Consider the following 26,092-nt stretch of genomic DNA (forward strand, 5'->3'; position numbering starts at 1 on the left):
TCTAGAGCCCGCGAGCCACAGCTGCTGAGCCCACGCGCCACAACTACTGAAGCCCGTGTGCCGAGAGCCCGTGCTCCACAATGAAGAGTAGGCCCCGGCTTGCCACAACTAGGGAAAGCCCGTGTGTAGCAACAAAGGCACAGTGCAGCCAAAAATTTAAAAATAAATAAATTTATTAAAAAAAAAAAAAAAAAAAAGGAAGGAATGAAGAGAGCAGCCGAAGGGAGGAAAAGAAAACCAAATCCAAAAACAAAAAACAAAGAGAAGGGCTATTCTAAAGGCCGCTGTCTGCGGGGGTTGGGGGGGGGGGCAGGGGGCATGGGGTGGGCGGGGGGTGAAAGGGTCCTGTATTCAGAGAGTCCTGGTCGGCAGGGTGGTGGTGGGATGGGGCAGGCGGAGGCAGAAATCCTTGCTGGGGACCCAGGCTGAGCACCAGCAAAGTATAGCCAGGCCTGCCTTTGCAGGCAGCCCAGTAAGCCACCCACCTGCGTTCTCCCGGATGGGGGTCCTAGCTGCCTCCATTTCCCAACCTCCCTTGCAGCTAGATGCAGCCATGTGACTAAGTTCTGAATCATGAGACATAAATGGAAGTGCCCTGTGGGACCTCCAGGATGGTTCCTCTGGGATATCCCTTATGCTCTGCTAGGAACATGAGGTGATGGCTGAGCTCCAGCAGCAATTATGGGGCCATGAGGCTGCCAGTCAACCCTAGGGATTGGGAGCTGAGAGCTGGAGGGACCTGGCTCCTGATGGCTGTGGAGCCAACACCATCCCTAGGCTGCCAGCCCCAGAATCTGGTCAGTGTGATGGAGAAAAACAATGTTCAAGCCCTGGTTCCTCAAGTGTCTCGGCACCAAAACTAACTCAGATGCATAAGCCTGTGACTTGGGTTTGCGGGGTGGGGAGGGATTTTCCCTGGATGTGAAAGTTTTCAGCCCCACCTCCTGGCTGGCCCACCCAGCTCCAGATGTCTGTCAAGGGCGTGGAGGGAGGTACTCAGGAAGAAAAGGAAGTGGCCAGAAGGGGAAGCAGCGGGCTGCAGAGAGGAGGCAGGTGGGACTTGATCGGGTGCTCGCTGGCGAGCTGAGGGCCTGCGTCTGTGGCAAAGCCAAGATGAACGCCAAGGCAGGACCCCCAGAGGTAAGTGCCAGTGAGGCCAGATGGGAGAGTCAGGCCAAAGGTCCTGAGATGGGGACTTTGGTCCACTGCCCCCTGGCCCCGTGCTGCCAGCAGCCCTGGGCCCAAAGGGTCATCAGGTCTCCAGCTAGGCCTGCAGAGCACCCGTTCCTCTGCCAGTCTGTGCAGCCAGGACCCCCAGGGCCTCGGGGGCTCCCCGAGGAGAGAGTTCAGAGCAGGCCCTCGCTCTGCCCCGGCCTGGGCTGGGCAGCTGCACCACGTGCCCTGCACGGCATGAAGTCCCACCCCTCACCCAGGATCTCCGATGCCTGCAGGGTCCCACAGCTGCCCAGCACAGGGCTGGGGGGAGCTCAGAGCTGTCCCATGGGAGTCTCCCAACAGCCAGCCCCACCCCTGGACATGCAGGGTCCCCAGGGCTGCAGCTGCCCAGAGCCTCCCCGGACGGCTGACCTCCCCAGGCCCCGGCAGCTCCCAAGGGGATGGGTGGCCCGGCAGGTGCCTCGGCCGTGCTCCGAGTCCCAGATGAGGGCCGTGGGGGCAGGGCTGCCGCGCTCCAACCTTCCTGTCTGCCTGGGGCCCCGGGCGGCGCAGCAGAGGCAGCATCTGTGCAAGGATGGCCCTGGGGCCCCGCCCAGGACTACACCCCGACTGCCTCTCCTGAGGGTCAGTGAAGGGGCCTGGGACCTGTTCACTGTGAAGGCCTGATGCGGCCCCGAGCCCTCCCCAGGCAGGCAGGGGAGGGGCAGGCCCCCGAGCGCTCCGCTGTGGCGTGAGGGTGGGGAAGCACCCTGACTCCCCTCCATGGGGGCTCCTGGCAGGGAGGGGTGCCGGGCCTCGGGCACTCTGCCTGAGTCCCCCTCTCTCGCTCTGCTTTCTGGGGCCCCCGCCTCCCAGTAATGGTCCTGGCTCAGGGCAGACACAGCCCCCCAGGCCCAGCTCCTATGGCCGCCCCTTCCCCACACTGAGGCGGGCCAGCGTGTCCTGTGGAAGGACACCTGCTCCCTGGGCCCCAGTGCATGGCCAAGCTGCACTCAGGCAGGCAGCGCAGCCCAGGCCCCAGGCCCCAGGCTGCAGGGGCCACTTCCCCACCAAGGCCAGGAGGGAGGGCTGCACCCACCCCTCACGGATGCCTCGGAGTCTGGCTGGCCGGGTGGGGCGGGGGGGGGGGGGATCCCTGTCGCTGCGCGTGGGCCCCTCCCCCGCCCTCCGGGGGGGCCGCGCTGGGCTCCGGAGCATCCCACTCGTGGTGGCATTTGAGGCTGCTTTGGGGAGGGGCCCAACTCCAGCCGGGGCCCAGCCGGCCTGGCCTCCAGCTCCTCGTGGGAGTGACCGCTCTGAGGGGACAAGACGCAGCCTCCGTCCCCAGCGGGCTGCAGAGTCCTGCTGCACTGGGAGAGCCCTGCTGGCAGCATCAAGGCGTCCCGACTCGGCCCCCAGCCCCGTGAACAGCAACACTCTCTCCGTGCAGGGTCTCCCCAGCCAGGACAAGGGCTGCTGCCCGGCGCCCAGGAGGGGCTGCAAGGGCCCAGGACGGGGGGCGCCCAGCCCGGGAAGGGAAGCAGCTATATACAGGCTAGCCTTGAGAGGGCCGAGCTGGAAAGCAGAAATGGCATCAGACTCGCTGAGGTTGTGACTGAAACAAGGAACTGAGATTCAGACACCCACATGCCCGCCGGGAGGGGGTCCGAGAGGGAGAGCTGCGGGTCACGTGTGTCCCGGGAACAGACCGGGGCGCGCACACACACACGCACGCGCAACTAGTGAAGGGCACGGCACTCGCCAGCTTCAGGCCAGGCTGTGCTGAGGGTGCGACCGTGGGCAGGAGTGGGTGGCTGTAGGGTCCCCACGAAGTGGTGGCCCCTGTGCCCAGCTGCCCAGACACTGTGGAGCCACTGCAGCTGGGCCTGGAGCTGTGGGTGACGCCAGGTCACCCCAAGCAGGTGCGGAGGCCTATGCAGACCACATTGGTGGCCCCCGCGTGGCCCCGATCCACGCCAGCCCGCAGCCCACGGGACAGGGAGGCACGCCCAGTAGGACTTGGGGGCCTGAGGGAGGGGGCTCAGCAGCCTCACAGGACCCCTGGGCCAGAGTGGCAAGGACAGAACTAGCCACGGGGGAAGCGGGGCACCCTGACCGGAGGGCTGCCCGGCACCTGCCACGTGCCCTGTCTCGGGGGACCTGGGAAGATGGCCGGTGACCATGCGGCCCCGGGCTGCGCCCCGGCGGTGGGCTCGGACCTGCGTGGCCCCGTCCTCGCCAGCCCCGCCCAGCGGCAGGCCTGGCCTCCCTGGCAGCAGGGACGGTCTGTCTCAGCGCTGGAGAGGCCATCAGGCCCACCCGGAAGAGCACGGCCACGCCCCGGGGACCCCGTGGTGACGCCCTCCTCCGGTTGCAGGTGCGGGGGGCTCTGGCTCTGCTGTGTCTGAGCGCGGTGACCCTCACCTACGTGCTGTGGCAAGTGCTCTCTCCCTCCACCTGGGGCCACGTGCGCCCCGAGGAAGGGCCCACCACGCCTCGGGGCCTCGGCTCCAGCCTGGCCTGGGCGCCCCTGGGAGGGGAGGCCCGGCGGCATCAGCAGAAGGACTCCTGCCGGTGAGTGAGCCTGTGAGGTCTGCAGGGTGGCCGCCGCCTGCCTTCCCCCTGGGGCTCCCCAGCGGGACGAGCATTGCTCTCTGCCACCTCCTGTTGGAAGAGGCAGGTTCCGGGGAGGGTGGGCTGTGAGGCAGGGCGAGTGGTCGGGAGAGGGGGAGAAGCCCCGAACTGTATGGGCCGGAGTGGGGGCGGGGGGCGGGGATGACTTGGGGCGCTCTTTGCAGCAAAGGCAGGCTGCCACCCAGAGACTCCGACAAGGCCGCGAGCCCCGGTCCTACCTGGGCGGAGGTGGCACCATCGCAGCCCTTCCACCTGGTGTGGAGTCGCAGCCCCCGCCCCTCCCGCCCCGCTGGGGGGTCATGGAATCCCAGCACACCCCCAGCGTACCCCCAACCCCCACCGGCCCAGCCCTCCCTTCTGGGTCAGCCCGGGCGTCTCCAAGGGCCTCCACAGCTGCAGGAGCCCAGACCCAACACCTCTGCCGGGCTCCACAAGCGACAGCTCTGAGCAGACAGCACCTGGGTTTGGGGCGGGCCTGGGCGCCAACTGCCCTGCTCTCAGGCCCCCCACTCAGGCCCCTCCCTGGGGCGCTCCTGGGTGTCAGGCCTGCCCTGCCCAGTCCGGCCTGCGGCCCCCTCCCTGCACCGCGGCCTGGGCTCAGCCCTCCCGCTTGGCTGGACGGGATGGAACGGGTGACGTGAGGCTGGCTGGTGGTTCCTGCGCTCACACCTGGCACCTCCTCCGCAGGCTCGTCCTCGTGGAAAGCATCCCCCGGGACCTGCCGCCTGCACCGGGCAGCCCGTCTGCCCAGCCCCTGGCCCAGGCCTGGCTGCAGCTGTTGGACGCCGCCCGGGAGAGTGTCCACGTGGCCTCCTTCTACTGGTCCCTCACGGGGCCCGACACTGGGGTCAATGACTCTTCTTCCCAGCTGGTGCGCCACCCCTCCCCTGACTCGGAGGCTGCGGGCCGTCCAGGGGCCAGGCACACAGCAAGCCCGGCGGGCAGCGCATCTGCGGGCGGTCAGAGGCGGCCTCCGGGGAAGTCCGGGCCCTTTCCGGTGGGACTGGGGTGGCCTCTCACCGCTCGCCCACCCTCCCAGGGAGAGGCCCTTCTGCGGAAGCTGCAGCAGCTGCTGGACAGAAACGTCTCCCTGGCCGTGGCCACCAGCGCCCCGACACTGGTCCCGAACTCCACCGACCTGCAGGTCCTGGTGGCCCGAGGTAGGTTCCCGCCGTCCTGGGCCTGGGGACGGGCGAGAGCAGTGGGGCCGCCCGGGAGGGGGAGGCCGGGAGCCCAGTGCCGCAAGCGCCTTCAAGTGGGCTTCCCCGGGGGCTGGTTCCAGGGAGCCGGACGTGTCATTTCCCAGGGGGCAGAGCACAGGGTGGTCTCCGGGCCTTGCTGAGCCCAGCCGCTTCAACCTGTGGATGGTGGCTTGGCCGGGAGCCAGAGGCAGCAGGGACAACCCTCACAGAGCCGGGCTGCCTGGAGGGACCCCAGGCTGGTCGATGCCTCAGTTTTCCCACCTGTAAAATGGGAATAACAGCATCAACTGAGTAGGACTGCTGTGAGGAGAAAGGAATCCACCCAACTGCAGAGAAAGAGCTGAGAATCTGGCTCAGTGCAAAGCGGGTTCACCGCACCGTCCTGCACCCTCGTCAGGCGCGCAGGTGCGACACGTGCCCATGGGAAGGCTCACCGGTGGCGTTTTGCACTCCAAGTTCTGGGTCGTGGATGGGCGGCACATCTATGTGGGCAGCGCCAACATGGACTGGCGGTCGCTGACACAGGTGAGTCCCTGAGCCCCGAGAGGGGAGACCCCATGTTCCCATGTGGGCAGTCACCCTGGGGGAAGTGGCCATGTCTGTAACATCGCTGTGGTAGAAACACCCGGAGACTGGTTACCGGATTCTAACGGCGCTGAGCTCCTGCTGCAGTAGGTCATTTAACCGCCCGGAAAGATGCTCGAGTCACCTCATCCGGGAAACCGTGCAGACAAAGCGCGATCCCTTCTGGGAAAAGCAATGCTCTGACCATGAGTCCAAACGGTGACAGCAGCTGTCGCTTAGCAGTGGAGAGTGATTTTCTTTTTTCTTTCTTCTCTGTGCATTTATGCGTTTTCTATTGTCTTTTGGTAATAAACACGTATTGCCCTTGGAATAAAATGTTAAGGAGAACAGGGACCCGCAGGGCACCCCACCCCACGGCTTCCCCCAGCGCACCATCTACTACGGGTTCTCGCGGGCGATGGTTGCTGCTGTTAACCGGCTGCCGAGCCGGGGGCTGCACCTGCCCGGCACCCCTGGCCCAGGGGGTCCACACGGCCCCAGAGGGGCCCCTCCCGCAGCGCCGCCCCGGTACCTGCAGGTGAAGGAGCTCGGCGCCATCATCTACAACTGTAGCCGCCTGGCCCAGGACCTGGAGAAGACCTTCCAGACCTACTGGGTGTTGGGGGTGCCGAGGGCTGTCCTCCCCAAACCCTGGCCTCGGAACTTCTCCTCCCACATCAACTGCTTCCAGCCCTTCCAGGACTACTTTGACGGGGTGCCCACCACTGCCTACTTCTCGGTAAGAGTGGTCAGGGGCGCCGACTGGAGCCCCTGCTCTCCTGGCTGGCCAGAGGCACAGGGAGCCCCGCCCACCCCGGGCCTGCCCTGCAGACACCCCAGAGTCTGCTAGGTCCTCGGGGCCACGGCTCGGGGACCCAGCGCCATGGATGGCGGAGGGGCAGGCCCGGCCCCAGGAGAGGACGCGGTCATCGTCATCCACTGGAGACAGGCAACCTGAGTGCTTGTGGGGGTCACCCTGTGGCCCTGGGGGCCTCAGAGCACACTGTTGGATGGGGTCTGACTCAGGACCAGGGAGGGTGGGGGGAGGACCCGTGCATCACGCAATTCTGTCACTCTGGGGGGAGGAGAGGGGGACTGAGGGGCGGGCGGTCATGCCCACCAGCCACGACCCCCCTCAGGGTACATGGCAGCGACCCCAGTGCTGGGCTACAGTGGAGACCCTGCCTCGGAGGCAAGGACGCTTCCCCAGATGTGGTGACCCAGGCTGAGCCGCGCAGGGAGCTTCCTCCGGAGTCAGGCCAGCCCGGGGCCCCTGTTTAGACCCGACGTCTTGTCTTCCTCCTGGTTCCCAGTGCTGGAGGGTGGCTGCACCGTGGCGTCATGGGTCCAGGAACACAGTGGCTCAGAACCGGGTGGGCAGTGCCCTCAGGGACCTCTCTGCCCGCACAGGCATCGCCGCCCGCACTCTGCCCCCACGGCCGCACCCGGGACCTGGATGCGCTGCTGGCGGTGATGGGGGGCGCCCGGGAGTTCATCTATGCCTCGGTGATGGAGTATTTCCCCACGACACGCTTCAGCCACCCCGCCAGGTAGGCCAGGAGGGAGCCGGGCGGCCCCGGACGGGGGAGGCCCCTCTGCCTGTGGGCAGCTCCTGGCCTGTCTCCTCGCCCGCCAGGACCCCTGCCCACTTGGGGCGTGTGCGCGGGGCCCGGTTGACCTGAGGACCCTGACCCTCCCCCGCACCCTCCCCAGGTACTGGCCGGTGCTGGACACGGCGCTGCGGGTGGCGGCCGTCAGCAGGGGCGTGCATGTACGCCTGCTGGTCAGCTGCTGGCTCAACACGGACCCCAGCATGTTCCCCTACCTGCGGTCCCTGCAGGCCCTCAGCAACCCCGCGGCCAACGTGTCCGTGGACGTGGTGAGGACCCACCCCCTGGCCGGGCCGGGAAGCAGCCTCCCTGTTGGCTGACACACCCTCTCTGTTCCCCCAAGAAAGTCTTCATCGTGCCCGTGAGGAACCACTCCAACATCCCCTTCAGCAGGGTGAACCACAGCAAGTTCATGGTCACGGAGAAGGCGGCCTACATAGGTGAGCAGGGGGGAGGGCTGCGGGCAGCGGCTCAGGACCCCTGAGTCCTCGTGGGCTGCCGAGCGAGTGGATGCCAGCAGAGGGCACACAGGCCCGCAGAAGCGATCGTGTCGCCCGGGCGGTGGCCAGGCCGGGTGCTGAAGGGGGCGCTGTTGTTCCGTCCAGCATGGACCCCGGGCGGGGACCTGCTGAAGGGCTCAGGCCCTCCCCCATGGAGGCAGGTGGGGACCCCTGGCACCGAGCCCCCCCGAGCACTGAGTCCGTGGGCTGCCGGGGTGCAGTCCCTCACGTGAAGAGCGGGCTGCACTCGGCGCCAGAGAGGCTGCGGGGCTGGAGCCGGACCACGGCAGAGTGGCCGCTGGGGCCATCGGGCTGGGCCAGACAGCAGAGGACCCCCCACTGCGGCCCAGTAACCCAGCGTCTCCGCCCACAGGCACTTCCAACTGGTCGGAAGATTACTTCAGCAGCACCTCGGGTGTGGGCCTGGTGGTCAGCCAGAGGGCCTCCAGCGCGCAGCCAGGGGCGGCCCCCGTGCAGGGGCAGCTGCGGCAACTGTTTGAGCGAGACTGGAGCTCCCGCTACGCTGTAGGCCTGGACGGACAGGCCCAGGGCCAGGACTGTGTTTGGCAGGGCTGACGTCCAGCTCTTCCTGGCTGCGGAGCCCCACTGCTCCCGACCGGGTCTCCCTGCCTGGCCCCCAGTCTGGACCCCGAGCAGCTCCATCCGCACAAGCCCTGGTCAGGGGCAGGACTGCCCAACGCAGGGCAGGCGCAAACTGTTTGCTCTCCAAATCTAGCCCCTCTTAAACCCCCACCTCCTCCACGGAGCCCTCCAGGATGCCCTCCCTGGCTCCCACAGAGCCGCAATTCCTGCCCACACACGGAGCCTTTACAATACTGTGTGCCCCCTGTTTCTTCTGTGAGTCCTGGGTCAGGCTGCGTCCCACCTTCTCAGCCCCAGGCTGGAGTTCAGCCTCTACCCACCTGGGAGGCGCCTGTGTCCACGAGGCCACATTGAGGCGGGGCTGGGCTTCCGCCATGCTAGCCCCTGACTCTCCCCAGCGTCCAGCCTCCCGCCCACAGGAACCCAGGGACAGAGCAGGGGGCGGGGCTGGTGCCTGGGGCGGGCCCAGGCCTGATGGGGGCGGGGCTGGCGCCTGGGGTGGTGGGCCCAGGCCTGTAGAGGCCAAGCTGCTCGTGGCACCCAGTCCCGGTGTATAAGGGGCCAGGAACCGGGCGGTAGAGTTGTAGAGTGGAGAGGACCTGGGTTTGAGCTGGGGGGAGGGTGAAACCAGCCAGGATGGGGTTTGGATGCAGCCCCATTGGAGCTCACCCTCTCTTGGGCCTCGCCCAGCACCTGCCCTGCAGAGGCAGGAGCTGAATCCTGGTCTGACAACTCGGTTCTGGCCCTTCTGCTAGGAATGCTGGGTCAGAAGCCTGTCTCGGCCCTGGCCTCGCCACCTTCTGGTTTCTGACCTCGGCTTCAGAGCCCACCTGCCCTCGCAGAGGCCCCCAGGGCACCCGAGGCTAGAGTTGGGGGCTGGCTCAATGTCCAGGAGACACTGGCCGCTGAGGGAGCTGAGCAAGCGGACCCCAGGCCCACCCCGGGCCGCTGCTCCCCAGTTCCCGCGTCATCTCGGCCCCAGGGAGACCTGACTGGGTTACCGTTGGACGCCTTTGACGTGAGTGTCCTCGTCTGCGAGGAAGATCCCCAAACCCAGCCTGTCTCCCTGCCCAGACCCGCGGGGATCTGGAGAGAGTGCCACGGCTCCACGCGGCCTGAGAAGCGCCCAGGGCCTCTGGCTGCTGGTCTGTGCGTGAGCTCCCCTGGCGGCACACCACTCCCACCGCAACCGTGCTGCAGGGCAGCGCCCCAGGAGCAGCAGACCCCGGGCCCTCTGCCCCCTTGGCTGATGAGCCGTGGCCCAGGAGGGCTCTGTGCGCCAGGCTATGGCGGGGCAACAGGGTGAAAGGCCACAGCCAGTGCAAGGCCCGCTACACACTGTGGGTCTGGTGGCCACACCTCAGTGGCAGCCTCAGAGGCCTCCAGAGCAGACCCCCGTCACAGGAGGCCTAGCTTGACGAGGCGTGAGAGGCCCAGGGACCCCTTCTGGGGTGTGGGGGACAGACCCTGCCTCCTGGGACCCTGGAACCCAGGCCCTCGAGGGAGGGCACTAGCTGCCTCGCCTGCGACAGGTAGAACGCACAGAGGTGGTCACGTGACACGAGGCGGTAACAGCATCTGGCCGGGGGCCGACCCTTGCTGTGACGAAGGAGACTCCCGCGAGCTGTCCTATGGAGAGGCCCGCAGGGCAGCCTCCAGCCAGCAAGAAGCAGGGCCCTCAGCCACCCGACCTGAACCCAGCAGCCTTGCGAGTGTGGGAAGTGGGTCCTTCCCCAGTTGAGTCTGGAGATGAGACGGCAGCCTGGCCCGTGCCTTGATGGCGGCGTCATGGGACCCGGCTAAGCCGTGCTCGGACTCCCGACCCACAGAGACTGGGGGAGTCCTAAGTGTGCGTTGTTTCATGCTGTCACACGGTGCAGGTGGCTCCCACGCGCTGTCACACAGAACAGAGGCCACACGGAAGGTGGAAGGGCCTGTGCTGTCAGTGGCTCCCAAGGCTACGATATCTCACGCCTTGACTCCGGGCTCAGAGAGCAATGAAACCCACGGAGCCAGGCAGACCCCCACTGCAGTGTTCCCAGGGGGCTGTGCTCCCCACGTCGGTCTGATGGGCACGAGGCTGGGGCTGGGAGAGGCTACTGCAGCCTCCTTGACTGCGGGACCCACTCCCCACTGAGCTTTCCCTCCCCCCGCCCCACCTTCCAGAGGGTTCCACATCCGCTACCTTGGGAGACCTTCCCAGCCGGCCACAGGAGATGGGACCTCCCATGGCGGCCAGGGGGAAGGACCCAGCCCCCCAGGCTCTCTCAGGGCAGCATGGGGAGGGGGTTGGGGGGAGTAGCCTCGGGGGTAGCAGGATGCCGTGCGGGCCCAGCGTCCCCCCAACCCGCCCCCGCCCAGCCCTGCTCTTTTGCCTGTAGCCCCAGCCACGAGAGCAGCCGCTCCTCTCCAAGCAGAAGGGAGGTGGGATAGGCTCCAGCTCCCACTCCGAGTGCCTCGTGCCCACGGGCCCCTGAGGGGCGTCTGAAGGCAGCCGGGAGGAGATCTGACCCCTGCAAGTTCATAGGAAACTCCTCCAACCTTGTTCTGAATCTGCTTCCCGTGGGCTGCTTGGGGTGGAGGGCCACCACGGCAAAGGAAGCCTCTGAGATGGGCCCCCATCGTGGCCGAGGACCCAGCTCCCCATCCCCGGCCCCCGAGGCCAAGGGCCCCCGTATGCTGTCCCTGCTGTGCCCACCACCCACGCCTTGCGCTGCCTCCCCGGCCACACTGTGGACTCCTGGGCCCTCGCCTTCTTCCTCTTGGTCTCTCGCAGCCGCTGGCTCAGAGGAGGGTCTGGACAGACAAACGGATGAGTGAGCCACCCTTGACTCTGCTTTCCCGAGCAACCTAGGAGTGTTTAGGACGGAGCGCGTGGGGGCGCGCAGGGATGGATTCCAACCAGAACAAACACCTCGCAGTCAGCACTGGGGAAGCAGCACTGGATTTATTGCCCGTCCAGGGTCCCGGGAGCAGCCAGACAGGTCCCGTCTGCAGCCTGGCCGCAGCGGGTACACTGAGGGGCTGGGCACGCGGGGTGGGGGGGTGCCGCGGGCAAGCGGACGCCCACAGACCGTCCCGTGGGAACTCACGGCCGTCTGAACGGCCTCCGCTGGCTCGCCCGCCCCCAGCCCAGGGCGCGAGCGTCGTCACACAACGCGTCCCAGAGCTTGCCGCGCTGGCGGCGAGGCATCCGACGGCGGAGTGAGCTGGTCGCAAGCGAGCGGGGAGTGGGGTCGCCTGGAATACGCCGGACTCTGCCCGAAAGAGCGAAACGACCTTCACCAGGAGGCAGCAGCAGGACAGGAGTTGAACCCCAAACGAATTCTGCACCCACGGCCGTCACAGCCCCTTCTCCAAGCAGCAGTTGTGTTCTCGAGGGCCTCGTGGGCAGGGATCTCGAGTAACATGTGTCTAACAAAGACCCTCAGGAGCACAGGACCCCGCGTGGGGCTGGGGTCTCGTGGGGAGTCCGGGTGCCGCCTCTGCTGCCGAGGCTCTGGGAGGCCGGCACGTTTGGGGTCCCACCTAGGGAGGGCTGTGGGAGGGTGGGGCCCCGCCGCTCTCGGGCACCTCTGCTTTGCTCTCGGTGCTATGAATCAAGGTGGACACACGCGTCCTCACGGTGGGAGCTTCGCAGGGCCTCCTTTCGTCTGTCCGTCTGTCCTCACTTGGTGGTGGGCCCGGGTGCAGGTGCATCCCGCCCTCTGGGTCCTGCTCCAGCAGGACCAGCCCTGTCCTTGCCGTGGATGTGGCCATCGCTCTGGCGCCCGCAGTCTCCGCCGGCCCCCCGGCCCCCTCGCCCTCTGGGGAGAAGCTTTCTGGGGCATCAAAGAACGTGACCGCTTGTTCTTGGGGGTTTTGCTCTGCCAGAGCTGCCTCGTCTTCAGAGCTTTCACTTTTCTTGGTGGGAGAGGAGGAGAGCCCTAATGTGGGAAATCGAAACCAGCCCGCCCTCTGGGGCTTCTTAGGGAGCTCTGCCTCGGGCCGTGCCCCAGGCTGTGTCTGGAGGGCAGCCGCCGCGCGGGCCTCACCTTTGGAATCGGCGCGCGGCTCTTCGGCAGAGGAAGAAAACCCAACGTTCGGAAGCCAAAACCTGAACAGACCAGATCTTCTACCTCCTGGTTTCTCTCTTGGAGCCGAGTCTTCCTCTGCCAGGGAGGTAGCTGCCTCCCCGCTGGCTTCTTTAGGGGGAAATGCGAGAGCTTCTGCAGCCTCGTCCTTGTCCGAGCAGCTGTCGGCACCCTGGCGGCCAGAGTGCATTTTGGGCGTGAACATTGGCTGTCCAGGCACATGGACACTGGGCGAGATCACTTCAAACGGTCCTCCGGTGTCCGGCTGCAGACCTCCAGAGGCGGGCTCTGCTCCCGGGGCGGCTTGTTTGGAAGCCTCCTGCAGGTCGTCCCTCAGCCGGGAGTCTCGGACACTCACCCGCGTGCGGGGCTCCGGCACCTTCCCCTTTAGCAATGAGAATCCGTAAGAAGCCGTTTGGATCTCAGATGCGGGGATCTCCAATTGCCGCACGACCTGGGTGGAAATAGCCTCGGGTCCCGAGAGGTCAGCCAACTCTGCCGTCGCCCTGCTGTGGACGGCGACCTCGGGGCCCTCTCCCTGTGCACGCTGAACGCGCACTCTGACCTCGGAAATGGGGGAAGCTTCCGGGGAGAAGCCAAGGGCCACGGGCTGCCCCCCGGGGGCCCCGGCACCTGCCCTCAGAATGCTGGCGCCCCAGACTCCCGGGCTTCCCTCGTGCAGGGCGTGGGCAAGGCTGCTCCCCGGGCACCGCACTTCCGTCACGGCGGGGATAAAGACGTCGGCCTCGGAGCTGGGGTCAGGAAAGGCGAACCTTGGCACGCTTAACCTGGGCAGTCTGACAGTTACCACGGAGCCTTCCCAGGGCTGACCCATGTTAACGACAGAAACCTGGGACGGCCCGTCGGTCCTGGACGCCTTCAGTTTAATGGGGCCTTCAGGCTGGGAGGGCCATTCCTCTGCCCGCCCCTGCCCCGCAGCAAGGCCCGGTCCTGCAGGCCCAGCAGGAGGGGCCTGGGTTCCTGAAAGCCTGCCGCTAGGCATCTGAAGAGGGAGGGAGCCTTCGCCTGGACGGACCCTGGCCTCGGAAGGGGAAAGGCCTGCAGCGGGCGCCCCTGCAGGAGAGAGGTGCGGCTCTGAGCGTTTGTCCTCAGGACTTCTCTTTAGGACGTCTGCGTCTGCGTGGGACGCGAGCTCCGCTGCTGCCTCGTCTGCCCCTGCCTCTGGGGGCTGCAGGGACATAGCTTCTTCCACCTCTGACCCAGGAACCCCCTGACCCCTGACTGGAGCTGGGCTTTCTCCTTCCCTCAGTGCGCTGGCAGCAGGCGCGGGCGCTGGCGCCCCCCGAGCCCCAGCCGCCCCCCTCTCCTTGGCGGGGCTCCGGAGGCCGGGCAGGCGGAGCGCGGGCAACCTGAACCAGCCCCCCTGCGAGGCCGCGCTCTCCACCGCAGGAGCGTCCACATCTGCTGGGCTGCAGGACGGCTGCTGGGGGTCTCCTACTGAGGGGGCCGTCGCCTCGCCGAGAGGCTGGCTTGCTGAGCCGTCCCGGAGCCCGTGCCCTTGGCCGCTGTGTCCCAGAGACGGAGGGCCACCAGCTGACGATCTCACCCCCACCCTGGCCTTGCTGGGCCTGAGGTCGGGTCTGGCAAAGTCCAAAAGGGGAGCATGGGCCTGTGGCAGGTGGGGGTCCACGTCCGCTCCTTCTGGAGCACCACCCCCCGCCGGGGGCCTAGAGCGTGGAGCAGCCGGGTCTCCGCGTGGCAGGCCGGGCCCTCCCTCTGGAGTGAGCCCTGTGAGAGGTGCAGGTTCCAGCACAGTGCAGACAGGTGACCCCACGCCACTCTCCTCTCCGTCCTTCTCCGGAAGCGCGTCCACAGCCACCTCCACTGCAGACACAGGACACCCAGGGGGCACGCCCTTGTGACCCGTGTCCACAGCCACGCCGATCTCCGCGTCGTCCAGGCTGCGTTCAGGGTCCTCTGGGGGCACCGCCCCGTTCTTTGGGGACCAGCTGAATGACGGAAGCTTGATCCACGGCATTTTTAAGGGACTCTCTTTCCCTCCACGTTCAGTATCTTTAGCTGGGGTCTCACCTGCAGCCACTGCCGACAGCCACGCACTACGCAGCACAGCTGTGGAGTCCAGGCCCCGGGCAGGGCCAGTAGCGGATAGAGAGGGGGCACAATCCCCGGCACTGGCCTCCGCCTCTGCATCGGCTGCTTCTGGGACAGAAAACCCGAACTTTGGTGGATGAAGCTTAGGAAAACTCACCCGACCATATGACGCAAGGGACATGGGGTCCACAGGGCCTGCGGGACTGTCAGTCTGGGATGCTGCAACTCTCTTCTGGGTTGGAAGACTGGCAGAACTTTCTGAGCTGGGAAGATAGGCATCGTTCTGGGAACAAGGGGCCGCTTCCAGAGGGAGCTCCGGGGAGACAGCGGCTGCAGGGAGAGTCACCTGGTATTTGGTAAGTACCTCACCCTTGGCGTCCTTCAGGTCCAGTTTGGGCCCCTTGATGTCCACCTTGGGCACCTTGATGCTGGGCTTCTGCAATTTGGGCAGGTGGCCTTTGAGAGCAATTCCCAGCGCTACTTCCCTGGGCTCTGCTCTGAGAAGGTGGCCCTCTGGGAGCTTCACGCCCACCTTGGCGTCCTTGACCTCCAGCTCGGTGGAGGGCAGCTCGATGCTGAGGGCACTGGTCTTCACGTCGGCCTGCACTGAGGGCAGGGTCACCTGGGCCTGGACCTTGGGTACGGACTCTTCCAAGGCGGCTTCGACGGACTTCCTGGGAGCCGACACCCCGAAGGACGGCATCTTGAACTTGGGCATTTTGAACTTGCTCTCTCTGGCGGCCACCTCGTTGTTCCCAAGGGACACATCACCCTCCAGCTTGCTGTCCGCGACCTGGGTGTCCACCTCCACGCTGGGCAGACACACCTCCATGTCGGGGGTCGTCACCTCGCCCTTGGCATCCTTCAGGGCCAGTTTGGGCCCCTTGATGTCCACCTGGGAGTCCTTGATGTCCACCGTGGGCACCTTGATGCTGGGCATCTTCACCTTGGACAGGTGGTCCTTGAGTCCGATTCCCGCCACTGCTTCCTTGGGCTCCACTTCGGGAAGGTGGCCCTCCGGGAGCTTCACGCCCACCTCGGCAGCCTTGACCTCCAGCTTGGCGGAGGGCAACTCGATGCTAAGGTCACTGGTCTTGACGTCAGCCTGCACCGAGGGCATGGTCACTTCGGCCTGGGCCTTGGGCACGGACACCTCCACGGCGGCCTGGACGGGCTTGCTGGGTGCTGACACCCCAAAGGACGGCATCTTGAACTTGGGCATTTTGAACTTGCTCTCTCTGGCGGCTACCTCCTTGTTGCCAAGAGACAGGTCGCCCTCCAGCTTGGTGCCCGCGGCCTGGATGTCCACCTCCACGCTGGGCAGAGACACCTCCACATCGGGGGTCGTCACCTCGCCCTTGGCGTCCTTCAGGTCCAGTTTGGGCCCCATGATGTCCACCTGGGGGGCCTTGATGTTCACCTTGGGCACAGACACCTCCACATCGGGGGTCGTCACCTCGCCCTTGGCGTCCTTCAGGTCCAGTTTGGGCCCCTTGATGTCCACCTGGGGGGCCTTGATGTCCACCTTGGGCACCTTGATGCTGGGCATCTGCACCTTGGACAGGTGGCCCTTGAGTCCAATTTCAGCTGCCGCTTCCGTCGACTCCGCTTCAGGAAGGTGGCCCTCCGGGAGCTTCACGCTCACCTCGGCCGCCTTGACCTCCAGCTTGGAGGAGGGCAGCTCGATGCTAAGGTCACTGGTCTTGACGTCAGCCTGCAGTGAAGGCAGGCTCACGTCGGCCTGGGCCTTGGGCACGGACACCTCCATGGCGGCCTGGACGGACTTGCTGGGCGCTGACACCCCAACGGATGGCATCTTGAACTTGGGCATTTTGAACTTGCTGTCTCTGACGGTCATCTCCGTGTCTCCCAGGGACACGTCGCCCTCCACCTTGGAGCCCGCTACCTGGGTGTCCACCGCCATGCTGGGTAGTGACACCTCCATGTTGGGGGCCGTCACCTCGCCTTTGGCGTCCTTCAGGTCCAGTTTCGGCCCCTTGATGTCCACCTGGGGGCCCTTGATGTCCACCTCGGGAACCTTGATGCTGAGTCCCGGCACCTTGGGCAGGTGGTCCTTAAGCCCGATTCCCACAACTGCTTCCTTGGGCTCCACTTCGGGAAGGTGGCCCTCCGGGAGCTTCACGCCCACCTCGACATCCTTGACCTCCAGCTTGGAGGAGGGCAGCTTGATGCTGAGGTCACTGGTCTTGACGTCGGCCTGCACCGAGGGCTGGGTCACCTTGGCCTGGGCCTTGGGCACGGACACCTCCACAATAGCCTCGTCGGACTTGCTGGGCGCTGACACCCCGAAGGGCGGCATCTTGAACTTGGGCATTTTGAACTTGCTCTCTCTGGCGGCCACCTCCTTGTCCCCAAGGGACACATCGCCCGCCAGCATGATGTCCACGGCCTTGGTGTCCACCTCCACGCTGGGCAGCGACACCTCCACGTCAGGGACCGTCACCTCGCCCTTGGCGTCCTTCAGGTCCAGTTTGGGCCCCTTGATGTCCACCTTGGGCGCCTTGATGCTGGGCATCTGCACCTTGGACAGGTGGCCCTTGAGTCCAATTTCAGCTGCCGCTTCCGTGGACTCCGCTTCAGGAAGGTGGCCCTCCGGGAGCTTCAGGCCCACCTCGGCCGCCTTGACCTCCAGCTTGGAGGAGGGCAGCTCAATGCTGAAGTCACTGGTCTTGACATCGGCCTGCACCGAAGGCCGGGTCACCTTGGCCTGGGCCTTGGGCATGGACACCTCCACGGTGGCCTTGACAGACTTGCTGGGTGCTGACACCCCAACAGATGGCATCTTGAACTTGGGCATTTTGAACTTGCTCTCTCTGGCGGCCACCTCCTTGTCCCCAACGGACACATCGCCCGCCAGCATGATGTCCACGGCCTTGGTGTCCACCTCCACGCTGGGCCGCGACACCTCCACGTCGGGGGTCGTCACCTCGCCTTTGGCATCCTTCAGGTCCAGTTTGGGGCCATTGATGTCCACCTGGGGGACCTGGATGTCCACCTTGGGCACCTTGATGCTGGGCATCTGCACCTTGGACAGGTGGTCCTTGAGTCCAATTTCAGCTGCCGCTTCCGTGGACTCCGCTTCAGGAAGGTGGCCCTCCGGGAGCTTCACGCCCACCTCGGCAGCCTTGACATCCAGCTCGGTGGAGGGCAGCTCGATCCTGAGGTCACTGGTCTTGCTGTCAGCCTGCACCGAGGGCAGGGTTACCTCCATGGTGGCCTCGACGGACTTGCTGGGCGCTGACACCCCGAAGGACGGCATCTTGAACTTGGGCATTTTGAACTTGCTCTCTCTGGCGGCCACCTCCTTGTCCCCAAGGGACACATCGCCCGCCAGCATGATGTCCACGGCCTTGGTGTCCACCTCCACGCTGGGCAGCGACACCTCCACGTCTGGGACCGTCACCTCGCCCTTGGCGTCCTTCAGGTCCAGTTTGGGCCCCTTGATGTCCACCTTGGGCGCCTTGATGCTGGGCATCTGCACCTTGGACAGGTGGCCCTTGAGTCCAATTTCAGCTGCCGCTTCCGTGGACTCCGCTTCAGGAAGGTGGCCCTCCGGGAGCTTCACGCCCACCTCGGCCGTCTTGACCTCCAGCTTGGAGGATGGCAGCTCGATGCTGAAGTCACTGGTCTTGATGTCGGCCTGCACCGAAGGCCGGGTCACCTTGGCCTGGGCCTTGGGCATGGACACCTCCACTCTGGCCTTGACAGACTTGCTGGGTGCTGACACCCCAACAGATGGCATCTTGAACTTGGGCATTTTGAACTTGCTCTCTCTGGCGGCCACCTCCTTGTCCCCAAGGGACACATCGCCCGCCAGCATGATGTCCACGGCCTTGGTGTCCACCTCCACGCTGGGCAGCGACACCTCCATGTCGGGGGTCGTCACCTCGCCTTTGGCATCCTTCAGGTCCAGTTTGGGCCCCTTGATGTCCACCTTGGGCACCTTGATGCTTGGCATCTGCACCTTGGGCAGGTGGCCCTTGAGTCCGATTCCCGCTGCCGCTTCCTTGGGCTCCGCTTCGGGAAGGTGGCCCTCCGGGAGCTTCACGCCCACCTCGGCGGCCTTGACATCCAGCTCGGCGGAAGGCAGCTCGACGCTGAGGTCACTGGTCTTGACTTCGGCCTGCACCGAAGGCAGGGTCACCTCAGCCTGAGCCTTGGGCCCAGACCCCTCCAAGGAGGCTTCGACGGACTTGCTGGGCACCGACAACCCGAAGGACGGCATCTTGAACTTGGGCATTTTGAACTTGCTCTCTCTGGCGGCCACCTCCTTGTTCCCAAGGGACACATCACCCTCCAGCTTGCTGTCCACGACCTGGGTGTCCACCTCCATGCTGGGCAGTGACATCTCCACGTCGGGGGTCGTCACTTCGCCCTTGGCGTCCTTCAGTTCCAGTTTGGGCCCCTTGATGTCCACCTGGGGGTCCTTGATGTCCACCTTGGGCACCTTGATGCTGGGCATCTTCACCTTGGACTGGTGGTCCTTGAGTCCGATTCCCGCCACTGCTTCCTTGGGCTCCACTTCGGGAAGGTGGCCCTCCGGGAGCTTCACGCCCACCTCGGCAGCCTTGACCTCCAGCTTGGCGGAGGGCAACTCGATGCTAAGGTCACTGGTCTTGACGTCAGCCTGCACCGAGGGCATGGTCACTTCGGCCTGGGCCTTGGGCACGGACATCTCCATGGCGGCCTGGACGGACTTGCTGGGTGCTGACACCCCGAAGGCCGGCATCTTGAACTTGGGCATTTTGAACTTGCTCTCTCTGGCGGCCACCTCCTTGCTGCTAAGGGACACGTCGCCCTCCAGCTTGGTGCCCGCGGCCTGGATGTCCACCTCCACGCTGGGCAGAGACACCTCCACATCGGGGGTGGTCACCTCGCCCTTGGCGTCCTTCAGGTCCAGTTTGGGCCCCATGATGTCCACCTGGGGGGCCTTGATGTCCACCTTGGGCACCTTGATGCTGGGCATCTGCACCTTGGACAGGTGGCCCTTGAGTCCAATTTCAGCTGCCGCTTCCATCGACTCCGCTTCAGGAAGGTGGCCCTCCGGGAGCTTCAGGCCCACCTCGGCCGCCTTGACCTCCAGCTTGGAGGAGGGCAGCTCGATGCTGAGGTCACTGGTCTTGACGTCGGCCTGCACCGAAGGCCGGGTCACCTTGGCCTGGGCCTTGGGCACGGACACCTCCATGGCGGCCTTGACAGACTTGCTGGGCGCTGACACCCCAACGGATGGCATCTTGAACTTGGGCATTTTGAACTTGCTGTCTCTGACGGTCATCTCCGTGTCTCCCAGGGACACGTCGCCCTCCACCTTGGAGCCCGCTACCTGGGTGTCCACCACCATGCTGGGCAGTGACACCGCCATGTTGGGGGCCGTCACCTCGCCTTTGGCGTCCTTCAGGTCCAGTTTCGGCCCCTTGATGTCCACCTTGGGGGCCTTGATGTCCACCTCGGGCACCTTGATGCTGGGTCCTGGCACCTTGGGCAGGTGGTCCTTAAGCCCGATTCCCACCACTGCTTCCTTGGGCTCCACTTCGGGAAGGTGGCCCTCCAGGAGCTTCACGCCCTTGACCTCCAGCTCGGTGGAGGGCAGCTCGATGCTAAGGTCACTGGTCTTGACGTCAGCCTGCAGTGAAGGCAGGGTCACGTCGGCCTGGGCCTTGGGCACGGACACCTCCACAGCGGCCTGGACGGGCTTGCTGGGTGCTGACACCCCAACAGATGGCATCTTGAACTTGGGCATTTTGAACTTGCTCTCTCTGGCGGCCACCTCCTTGTCCCCAAGGGACACATCGCCCGCCAGCATGATGTCCACGGCCTTGGTGTCCACCTCCACGCTGGGCAGCGACACCTCCACGTCGGGGGTCGTCACCTCACCTTTGGCATCCTTCAGGTCCAGTTTGGGCCCCTTGATGTCCACCTGGGGGCCCTGGATGTCCACCTCGGGCACCTTGATGCTGGGCATCTTCACCTTGGGCAGGTGGTCCTTAAGCCTGATTCCCACCACTGCTTCCTTGGGCTCCACTTCGGGAAGGTGGCCCTCCGGGAGCTTCACGCCCACCTCGGCAGCCCTGACATCCAGCTCGGTGGAGGGCAGCTCGATCCTGAGGTCACTGGTCTTGCTGTCAGCCTGCACCGAGGGCAGGGTTACCTCCACGGTGGCCTCGACGGACTTGCTGGGCGCTGACACCCCGAAGGACGGCATCTTGAACTTGGGCATTTTGAACTTGCTCTCTCTGGCGGCCAACTCCTTGTCGCCAAGGGACACGTCACCCTCCAGCTTGGTGCCCGCGGCCTGGATGTCCACCTCCACGCTGGGCAGAGACACCTCCACATTGGGGGTCGTCACCTCGCCCTTGGCGTCCTTCAGTTCCAGTTTGGGCCCCGTGATGTCCACCTGGGGGGCCTTGATGTTCACCTCGGGCACCTTGATGCTGGGCATCTTCACCTTGGGCAGGTGGTCCTTAAGCCTGATTCCCACCACTGCTTCCTTGGGCTCCACTTCGGGAAGGTGGCCCTCCAGGAGCTTCACACCCGCCTCGACAGCCTTGACCTCCAGCTCGGTGGAGGGCAGCTCGATGCTGAGGTCACTGGTCTTGACGTCAGCCTGCACCGAGGGCTGGGTCACCTTGGCCTGGGCCTTGGGCACGGACACCTCCACAATAGCCTCGTCGGACTTGCTGGGCGCTGACACCTTGAAGGACGGCATCTTGAACTTGGGCATTTTTAACTTGCTCTCTCTGGCGGCTACCTCCTTGTCCCCAAGGGACACATCGCCCGCCAGCATGATGTCCACGGCCTTGGTGTCCACCTCCACGCTGGGCAGCGACACCTCCACGTCGGGGGTCGTCACCTCGCCTTTGGCATCCTTCAGGTCCAGTTTGGGCCCCTTGATGTCCACCTTGGGCACCTTGATGCTTGGCATCTGCACCTTGGGCAGGTGGCCCTTGAGTCCGATTCCCGCTGCCGCTTCCTTGGGCTCCGCTTCGGGAAGGTGGCCCTCCGGGAGCTTCACGCCCACCTCGGTGGCCTTGACATCCAGCTCGGCGGAAGGCAGCTCGACGCTGAGGTCACTGGTCTTGACTTCGGCCTGCACCGAAGGCAGGGTCACCTCGGCCTGAGCCTTGGGCCCAGACCCCTCCAAGGAGGCTTCGACGGACTTGCTGGGCACCGACAACCCGAAGGACGGCATCTTGAACTTGGGCATTTTGAACTTGCTCTCTCTGGCGGCCACCTCCTTGTCGCCAAGGGACACGTCGCCCTCCAGCTTGGTGCCCGCGGCCTGGATGTCCACCTCCACGCTGGGCAGAGACACCTCCACATCGGGGGTCGTCACCTCGCCCTTGGCGTCCTTCAGTTCCAGTTTGGGCCCCTTGATGTCCACCTGGGGCACCTTGATGCTTGGCATCTGCACCTTGGGCAGGTGGCCCTTGAGTCCGATTTCCGCTGCCGCTTCCGTGGACTCCGCTTCAGGAAGGTGGCCCTCCGGGAGCTTCAGGCCCACCTTGGCCGCCTTGACTTCCAGCTCGGCGGAAGGCAGCTCGATGCTAACGTCACTGGTCTTGACATCACCCTGCAGTGGGGGCAGGGTCACTTCGGCCTGGGCCTTGGGCACGGACACCTCCACGGTGGCCTCGACGGACTTTCTGGGTACCGACACCGCAAAGGACGGCATCTTGAACTTGGGCATTTTGAACTTGCTGTGTCTCTCTAGTCCATCTTTGCCTTTTATGTCTGTCTCTAACGTTACGACTGTGATGCTGCTTTCCTTTTCCTTCTCTGTTTCCTGGAGTTGTGTCGCTTTGTCTCCTTTTGCCTCCTTCGCTGGCGACCACCCAAAGGAGGGCAGCTTGACCCTTAGCATTTTCATCTTCCCCTCCTTTTCGTCCGTGTGCGGGCCCCCGCCCTTGCTGTCCTCGTCTCTCTTCTGGGCTGCATCTTCCTCCATTTCTCCTACCTCTTGCGCTGGCGGATGGACTGGGGGTTGTCTGGGCCTGTGCTTTTCTGCTTCCCCTGCCTCCTCCCCCTTGGCCTCCGTGCCCTCAGCAGAGGCCCTTCTCTGCCGTGGTCCCCGCTGGAGAGCTGTCGCGGCTCCTTCTTTCTCGAGCACTTTTTCTTTGTAAAGTCCAAACCTGGGTGTCTTTAAAGTGGGTATGCGGACGTGGAATTCTGGTTGGTGCTTTTGGTGGATGCCTTGGTCTGCTGAGTCTTGCAGAGACAGCCTGGCAAGGCCGACCTCCAGCGCCTGCGTGCCTTCCCTGGCCCCCTCCCTGCTCTGTCTTGGCGCTGGGCCCAGCCCGGCTTTTCCCTGGGGCACAGTCTCCCCCTTGTCCTTGGCCTCTTTTGTCTTTCTTCGGGGTCTGGGTGCCGGGCCCGCCCCTTCCCCGGGGGCTCCCTCAGTGCGGAGGCCGGGCTCCGTGGGGGGCTCGGCGGCCTCTGGCACCCCTGCCGTCCTGTCTTCTCTCCTGCCATGGGCGGCAGCCCTGGAGGCCTCTCGCCCGGAATCCCGGGGCCCTGTCTCCACCAGGACCCCAGCCTGGACTGTCCCCCCGTGGGCTCCCCTGCCCGACAGCCCCTTCCCTGAGCCCACCCGGAATCTCAGGTTCGAGAAACTTCTCTTCTGCTGCCTGCCTGGCCCTGCTTCCGGGAGCTGGGCCTCCGTGTCTGTGCTCGTGGGGGACAGGTCAGGCATGTCCCCTCGCTCGCAGGCCTCCGAGGAGCTGTGCGACCTCCGGGGCCCTGGCCCACGCTTGCTCTTCAGCGCTTGGAATTTGGGCCAGGAGAGCCGCTCCCTCTGGGGCTGCCTGCCTCTGCCCTCCCTGGGCTTGGAGATGAGCCTCTCCTGGTCTCCATCCTCCTGCAGCGTCTCCGTGGGGGTCTCCGTGCGCCCTTCGGCGATATCCTGGTCCTGAAACAGGGAGAGAGCACCTTTTGGGCCCCCGTACAGGGAGTCGGAGGCAGGGGCTCCGGGGACGGGAGGGGGCAGTGGGGGTCCCCTCCCAGCCTCAGCCTGGGCACCCGGGGTCCAGCCGGGGCCAGCTTTGCTGGCCATGCAAGCTCACCTGCTTCTTGCTGCCCCTCGAGCCACGCTGAGCACCGCCGGAAGCTCCCTCATCGTCCTCCCGGGCGGGAAGTTGCCGCCTGATTGTGAACTGAACCTTGTAAGGCTCTGAGTACTGAAGGATTTTGAGCGCATCTTCGTATTTAATGTGGTCAAAGAATATGGTTGTGTTGAGCAGCTGATCCCCTAGACGAAGACAGAGCGGTCCCCGCACCTTAGTGCCCCGGACCTCGTCGGGCCTCACGGGAGGGGTCCACAGGGGTGCGTGACCGAGGAGGCGACCCCGCTCAGGCTGCCTGGCCCCTTCCTTCTCTTGAGCCCCGGGTGGGAAGGAGCCCCCATTTCCAAGCAGAAAACCTGTCAGAGCGAGTGGCCCCAGCCCGGACACAGCTAAGCAGTCTCTAGGGACTCATCTGAGTCCACTGTGGCCTGTCCCCCTCCAGGGCCCCCTAACCTGATGGCACCACAGGGACATGGGGATGGGGCCATGCTGAGTCCACTCAGGCCCCACCCGATCCTGGTGGGACCACGGGGACATGGGGATGGGGCCATGCTGAGTCCACTGTGGCCCGTCCCCCTCAGGCCCCACCCGATCCTGATGGGACCACAGGGACATGGGGATGGGGTCGTGGCACCTTCTCTCAGGCCGAAGAGCTTGGCAGCTGACGACTCCTTCAGCACTTGCTTAACAAAGATCCCCTGGTCCCCGCCGCCCGTGACAATGTAGCCACTGGCTCCGGCCTCCACCTTGGTCTTCAGTGTCGCCTCCTGCGTGGACTGGAACAGAAGCTCATCAGGCCTCAGTGAGCATATGCCTACCCCACAGTGGGCGTGGCTGCTCGGAGGCTGCCTCCCCTGAGGCCAGGGACCCCAGAGTCCTCCCGTCATAGGGCAGCTGAGCCCGGGCACGGGGTCCAGGCTCTGGGGGAAGCCAGGTGCCGCCGTCTCAGTTGGGAGCAGCCTCCCTTGTCCCCGACCCCACCTGCCAGGACTCAGGAGCAGCCCGGCCCCAACCATCCGGGCCCAGCGGGGCTCGGCAAGCAGAGGGGAGAGTCTTCTGCTTGCACGTGGCCAGAGCGTTCCTTTATCAGCTCCTGGCTCACCACCACCCTCACTCCAAGCACCAGTCACATACAAGGTAGCTGGTGCTCAGACCAAGGAGGGCCATAAATGCTGAGGACAATGCCAGAAACGGCAGGGCCAGCCTGACCTTGGACACGACAGTTCCTCTGGGTCTGGGAGAGAGTTAGGATTGCTGGGGCCACCAATGACAGCAGGCAGCGCACCCTCCTGGCTGGGAGCCTACAGAACCCAGCCCCGTCCGTGGCCTTGGATGCAGCAGGCAGCAGCCGTACCCACTGTACAGCTGAGAACACTGAGGTCCGTGCACCCCGGTCCCTCTGGTCAGCAGTCTGGGCCCTTCACCATGAGAGTAGAGGGGTCTGGGGGCAGGCCTGGACCAGTGTTCTGGAGCCCCTACCCACCCCCGGGCCTGATGAGGGAGGTGGCACGCCCTTCCGCAGGGCACAGGGCCACGCTGCCAGCTTTCCGGCTCCTCGCCTTCTCGCTCTGGCCCTGGCTTCCCCCGCTGGAGCCCGTGTGGACGGGCTGTCCCCCCACATCAGCTCCTGGCACACCCACCTCCAGACGGCTCATCCTGGAAAGCGTCTGCGAGTCCCCCGAATCCCGCTTCCACCAGGACCTCCGCCTCCTTGGCGTGTCTTCCTGCAGCAGCGACAGACAGCGGGTCACCAACCTGCCCCAGCCCAGGGGACGGGAGGGACTCGGGGAGGCCCCAGCTCAGGGGCTAGATCCCCCAGAGTGTGCTGTGTGCAGGGGGAGCTGAGTTCCTCCAGGGGGAAGGTGACTCTGGGCCTTTGTGATTCCCACAGGGCCCAGCCCCCGTGTCCGCAAGTAGAGGGGGCAAAAAAGAAACAGTACAAGAAGGAGGCCTTTGGGACTTCCCTGGCGGTCCAGTGGTTAGGACTCCGTGCTTCCACTGCAGGGGGCACGGGTTCGATCCCTGGTCAGGGAACTAAGATCCCACATGCCGCCGCATGGCACGACCAAAAGAAGTAAGTACGTAAACAATTCTGAAAAAAGAATGAGGCCTTTAGTAAACACACCTGGTCCATGCCTTCCCCCAGGTGTCTCCAGGGGTGGCCGCGGGACCCTGTCCGTGTCTCCTCGTCAGAGAGGGCACGTGTGTGCACATATCCTGTGCCCCGTCGCACACAGGAGCACGAGGTCTGTTCCCCACGCACACACACAAGTGTGCCATCTCAAGTGTGTCCTGGCCAGCTGATGGGAGGGCTCCAGTGAAGGACCCAGGAGTCAGAGAAGACAGCCGAGCAGACACCGCTGTGGCAGGGCTGTGTGGCTGCACAGGTGCGTGCGTGAGTTGCCCACACGGGGATGCAGGAGGCGTGGTCACCTGTGGCCGCACACCTGAGCCTTCCCTGAGCCTGTGGCTGTCTGTGGAGCAGGCTTACCGGGAGTCCGAAGCTGGCGCCCTCAGTCACGTACTCGTAGACGGGCGAGGACCCTTGTGGCCGGGGCCGAATGATCTCATCCACAGACCCTTCCGTCACCTGGCAGG

At 65.1% G+C, this 26,092-nt stretch overlaps 2 protein-coding genes across 3 annotated transcripts in view; one reads left to right on the forward strand and one right to left on the reverse strand.

Moving 5' to 3' along the window:
* The first annotated feature begins 1,021 nt into the window (after positions 1-1,021).
* Positions 1,022-8,501, forward strand: PLD4 (phospholipase D family member 4). The gene is made up of 10 exons (XM_032624970.1): positions 1,022-1,140; positions 3,533-3,729; positions 4,477-4,660; positions 4,829-4,949; positions 5,389-5,516; positions 6,094-6,294; positions 6,966-7,105; positions 7,269-7,434; positions 7,509-7,605; positions 8,039-8,501. Exons 1-10 carry the CDS (start codon positions 1,114-1,116, stop codon positions 8,239-8,241), a joined length of 1,464 nt encoding a protein of 487 aa, XP_032480861.1. The 5' UTR covers positions 1,022-1,113; the 3' UTR covers positions 8,242-8,501.
* Positions 8,502-11,196: 2,695 nt separating this feature from the next.
* AHNAK2 (AHNAK nucleoprotein 2) overlaps positions 11,197-26,092 on the reverse strand; it is a 30,882-nt gene continuing 15,986 nt past the window's right edge. The window contains exons 3-7 of one of the 2 annotated variants that reach the window (XM_032623047.1): positions 25,986-26,084; positions 25,135-25,218; positions 24,129-24,270; positions 23,495-23,679; positions 11,197-23,340 (exon numbers count right to left, since the gene is read on the reverse strand). In XM_032623047.1, the coding sequence (XP_032478938.1) occupies positions 11,797-23,340; positions 23,495-23,679; positions 24,129-24,270; positions 25,135-25,218; positions 25,986-26,084 (12,054 nt within the window). In that variant the 3' untranslated portion in view covers positions 11,197-11,796. The remainder of the gene's footprint in view (positions 23,341-23,494; positions 23,680-24,128; positions 24,271-25,134; positions 25,219-25,985; positions 26,085-26,092) is intronic. The other variant, XM_032623048.1, reaches the window with a different exon arrangement.

Source organism: Phocoena sinus, chromosome 2 (genome assembly GCF_008692025.1).
Source record: "Phocoena sinus isolate mPhoSin1 chromosome 2, mPhoSin1.pri, whole genome shotgun sequence".
NCBI lineage: Eukaryota > Metazoa > Chordata > Mammalia > Artiodactyla > Phocoenidae > Phocoena > Phocoena sinus.

Bases quoted from the DNA above. Each gene is read 5' to 3' on its own strand.
- PLD4 (XM_032624970.1), top strand. From the start codon at position 1,114: ATGAACGCCAAGGCAGGACCCCCAGAG. The intron at 5,517-6,093 runs GTGAGTCCCTGA...CGGTACCTGCAG, and splicing joins ACTGGCGGTCGCTGACACAG to GTGAAGGAGCTCGGCGCCAT. The intron at 7,435-7,508 runs GTGAGGACCCAC...TGTTCCCCCAAG, and splicing joins CCAACGTGTCCGTGGACGTG to AAAGTCTTCATCGTGCCCGT.